Source organism: Pteropus vampyrus, unplaced genomic scaffold, assembly GCF_000151845.1.
Source record: "Pteropus vampyrus isolate Shadow unplaced genomic scaffold, Pvam_2.0 Scaffold103, whole genome shotgun sequence".
In the NCBI taxonomy this organism is placed as follows: Eukaryota; Metazoa; Chordata; class Mammalia; order Chiroptera; family Pteropodidae; genus Pteropus; species Pteropus vampyrus.
In genome coordinates, this window is record NW_011888884.1 from 1,970,788 (window position 1) to 1,974,959 (window position 4,172).

Here is a 4,172-nt window from a genome sequence, read left to right on the forward strand (position 1 = left end):
TGCATTTTAAATTTACACTTTTTAATAAGATAGGAGTTAATGTTTTTATTATATCTTTATGAGTGTAGCTTAGCGTCATTTCTTAGCACTGCCACATATTTTAAAACCTTTTCCATACATGTACACACATGTACTTTGTGTGTGTGTATACATGTGCACACATTTGAGAGATTTTTCATAGCCATAATTGAAGAGGGTGTTTTTAAACGTAAAACTGATGGTTTTTAGTAATTTAAGACTACAAGTTTGGGAAGCAAAATTAGCTCCCCCGCTATGCCACCCCATAAACTTGGATGCTTCACTAGATTACCACCTTCTAAGTATCACCTTCATTAAGTCAGGAAATAGAGAAACACGCTGTCAAGGGGAACAGGAGGATCGTTTAATACTGCAGAAGTGAACTTGCTGGCTCAGCTCCCTATACGTGGGATGAGTGCTCACCCAGCAAAGCTGACACATGGCAACCACAGCAACCATGCTCCATCAGAATTCAGAAGCACCTTCTGTAGATGAAGAAAGGCCCTTTTTCCTCATACTCAGAGCGGTGGACCCACAGTGGCTGGAAGCCCTGAAGCGATGCCAGGATGGAGCCACCTGTCCACACTGCTGTGTCTCTTTCAGGCAAAACATTTACCTGGGGGGTGTCATTGGGACACATGCTGCTCAACTCCTTCTGCAGACGGTTAGGGAAACCACTGAGCATAGTGCTCCCCCCGCAGAGCAGGATGTTCCCCATGAGGTCTCGTTTGAGGGCAATGTCACACTTGTTAAGGCAGGACACTGTCTGGGTGTGGAGGCCCAGCTGCATGGACTTGATCAGAGAAGGCTTGAAGAACATCTCTGAGCAGAGGAACCTTTCCTGGCATAGCTGTATATCCTGCCCATCTGGCAGAGTGTACTGGATTAAATGCTCAGTAGCTGGGACTTTCTTCTCTTCGATGGGATCCAGGGCCACAAAGCAGCATTTCCTCTTGATGTCCTCCACAATGGCCATCTGGTTCTCGGTGAAGTGTTTTCCCGAATTGTTCATCAGGCTCATCAAGTAGGCTGTCAGATCAGAGCCCGCATAGTCCAGTCGTCCAGTGATGCTGGGCAAAGGATAACCCTCATAGATGGGGACTACGTAGGACACGCCGTGGCCGACCTCCACGACTAGGCCGGAGGTCCTTCCGTAGGAGTACATGGACAGGCGGGACTGATAGGCAATGTGCATCGCAGGAGTGCTAAAGGTCTCAAACAGCATTTCAGCATACTTCTCTCTGTTGGTGTGTGGGCTCAAGGGTGGGTCTGAAACCAAGACTGCATGCTCCTTTGGGGAGATCTTCATCTCTTGATGGAAGAGATATTCCCAGATATCCTGCACTGAATCCCAGTCCACGATGATGCCGTGTCGCAGAGGGTTAATTAGCTTGAGACGAACCTCTGGATTGATGAGCTCCTGACCCACGAATGTCTCTTTGCGGTTGTCCCCAGTTTTGGCAGTCTCCATGTAGGGCTTGCCCACTGTCGATGAGATCTTGTGGCTGGGCTTTGGCAGCCCAGCAAAGCCACATTTACAATAGCCAGTGCCAAGATCCACGACCACCGCTTTGGTCACCTCTGCCTTGGGCTTCTTGACCGCCGTCGATTTAGTAGGTTCTTCTGACTCCAGATGGTTACGGCGGACCCACACTGCTCGCTTCGCTGGGCCATCCTTCAAGGAGGCAGTCTGGAGGACCTGTGTGTTCAGGGAGGCCTGTTCACCCACTCTCTTGGCAGGCCCATCCCCTATGACTGCTGCCTGTGGAGCCCACATGCTTTCAAGAGCCATCTTGCTCTCAGAAAGTTCCTTGATCCCACCGGCTTCAAGGCCTGAAAGGCTTAAATCAGAGGGCAGCTTGAGAATTTCTCCAACAATGACATCACTGATTATGACATAATCCAATGACCCGGGGCTTTCCAGATGCTGGGAAACTTTGGGGTAGTGTTTTTGAGGTGACTTAGCTTCTTCTACATTTTGTAATAAATCTGATTAATCAATACTTATTGAGTGCTTGCTATGTGCGAGGCAGCTGAGAATACGAGGCAGCAGTAAAAAAAATACTCTGCCTTTTTGGCGTTTACCTTCTAGTCAGTGGGGGTCGGGCAGAGACAGATAGTTTTACGTTTTTGTGTGTGTTTGTATATAAGAAGGTATTAAGGGCAAAAGAGAAAAAACAAAGCAGAGAAGGGAGCTAAGGAGGGTGGCCATGTTAATGTGCCTGGGCAGGGATCCCCAAGACAGTGACACTAAATGAAGACATGAAGTGGTGAGGGGAAGAGTGCCATGTGTATATTGGAACAACAGATGCAGAACAATGAAGGTGGACATGTGACTGATGGGTTAGAGCCGGCATTGGCAAACTATGGCCTGCAGCCTATTTTTGTAAGTGAAATTTTATTGGAACACAGCCACACTCATTTATGTATTATCTATGGCTGTGTTTGTGGAGTCAGTGCAACAAAGACTATGGCTCACAAAGTCGAAAATAAATATTGACTACCTGGCACCTTACGGGAGAAGTTTGCCAGCCCCTAAGTTAGAGGATCCTAAGAAGACAAGTGTGGCTGGAGTGGAGAGAGCGAGAAAAAGTACGAGAGATGGGAGATGTAAGGGGCAGGGAGAGCGAACAGCTCATGTCGGGCCTCACGGGCCATTGCTAGGACTTAGGCTCCGATTCTGCGAGAGGTCAGAAAGCACTAGAGAATTTTGAGGAGAGAGCTGACACCATCTGATTTAGATATTAGCGGGACTAATCACTGCTGTGGTCACTGCCAAGAATTTCTGTCTCACTTGTTTCATCGGACAACCTGGAGAGGAATTTTTTTAGGCGCATGTTTGTACACATGTTCTTCCTTCATCTGAGTCATTGTGTCGGCAGTGAAATTAGACCCTACAGCATCCTACTGACGAGCACACCGAGGATCTTAGGTGCATTGCTCACCCAGGGATGTCGAGCCAGCAGTGGCTAGCCTCACCTGACTATGGTTTCTTCCCAGGGGTGTGCTGTGGACTCACCATGATGGGACCCTATGTATGAGGCTGCTCAGCCACCTGCATATCTGGTGCTGGGCATGTTGTTGCTGACACCTGCCCCTGTCGAGGTGCCCCAAATCCAACCTTATGCTCTTCGTAAAAGAGGCATTCACTACAATGGTGTGCTTTCTCCTTAAAGAGGTTACTGGGGATGCTCTTGGCTCCTTGTGGGGTGTGAGAGGAACCAAACCAAGTCCAGTCTCATGAGCCTTGTGATCACTCTCTGATGGCAACTGAGCTGTTATCTCAGAAAGAAAGTCTCAGTTTCTTGGTTCATTCGATAGAGGATGAGGTAACATAGAATTTGAAAGAATCAAAAAGTACTTTTCTCTATGCATACCTGCCTGAAAAGTAGTTTACTTGCCTATACTATTTAGGGGTTTGCGTAGCCAATTTGGATTGTTTGACTTTATTTCAAATAACATATAAGGCATATTTAATTTAGAATTATCCATTTTCCTTCTCCTCAACCCCCCTCTTGAATTCTGAGAAATCTGCAGCTACTCAGTACATTTTCACTGCTCTGGATTCCTGTAAGATCCTGTATTAGTTTCCTATTGCTGCTGTAACAAATTACCACAGATTTAATGGCTTAGAACACAAGTTTATTATCTTATACGTGTGGAGGTCAGTAGTCCACAGTCCGTCTTAGTGGGCCAAAAATTAAAGTGTCATTGGGGCCGCGTCCCTTCTAGAGGCTCTCGGGGCTAATCCTTTTCTTGCCTTTTCCAGCTCTTAGAGGCCTCTTACATGCCTTGGTTTGTGGCCCCTTTCTTCATCTTCAAATACCTCTCAGACTTCTGCTTCTGTTGTCACATCTGCTTCTCTGACCTGATCCTCCTGTTCCCTCTGATTAAGATCCTTGTGATTCCTTTGAGGCCACCCAGATAATTCAGGGAAATTAATCTCCCAATTCACAACTGCAAAGTCCCTTTTGCCATGAAAGGTATCATATGCATAGGTTTCAAGAATTAAGATTGAACATCTTTGGGGGTGGCTCCATAGTGTAGTGGTTAGCACGTCGTCTTTACATGCAGAAGGTCCTGGGTTCGCACCCCAGATGGAGCCACAGACCATGCCCAGAGTGCACTGGGTCACTGGTGCACGCTGTGAGCGT

General features: G+C 47.2%; 1 protein-coding gene across 1 annotated transcript; it reads right to left on the reverse strand.

Annotated features, from left to right (window-relative positions):
- Positions 1-490: 490 nt before the first annotated feature.
- Positions 491-4,172, reverse strand: ACTL7A (actin like 7A). The gene has a single exon (XM_023533471.1). The coding sequence runs from the start codon at positions 1,808-1,810 to the stop codon at positions 491-493; it is 1,320 nt and encodes a 439-aa protein (XP_023389239.1). The 5' UTR covers positions 1,811-4,172.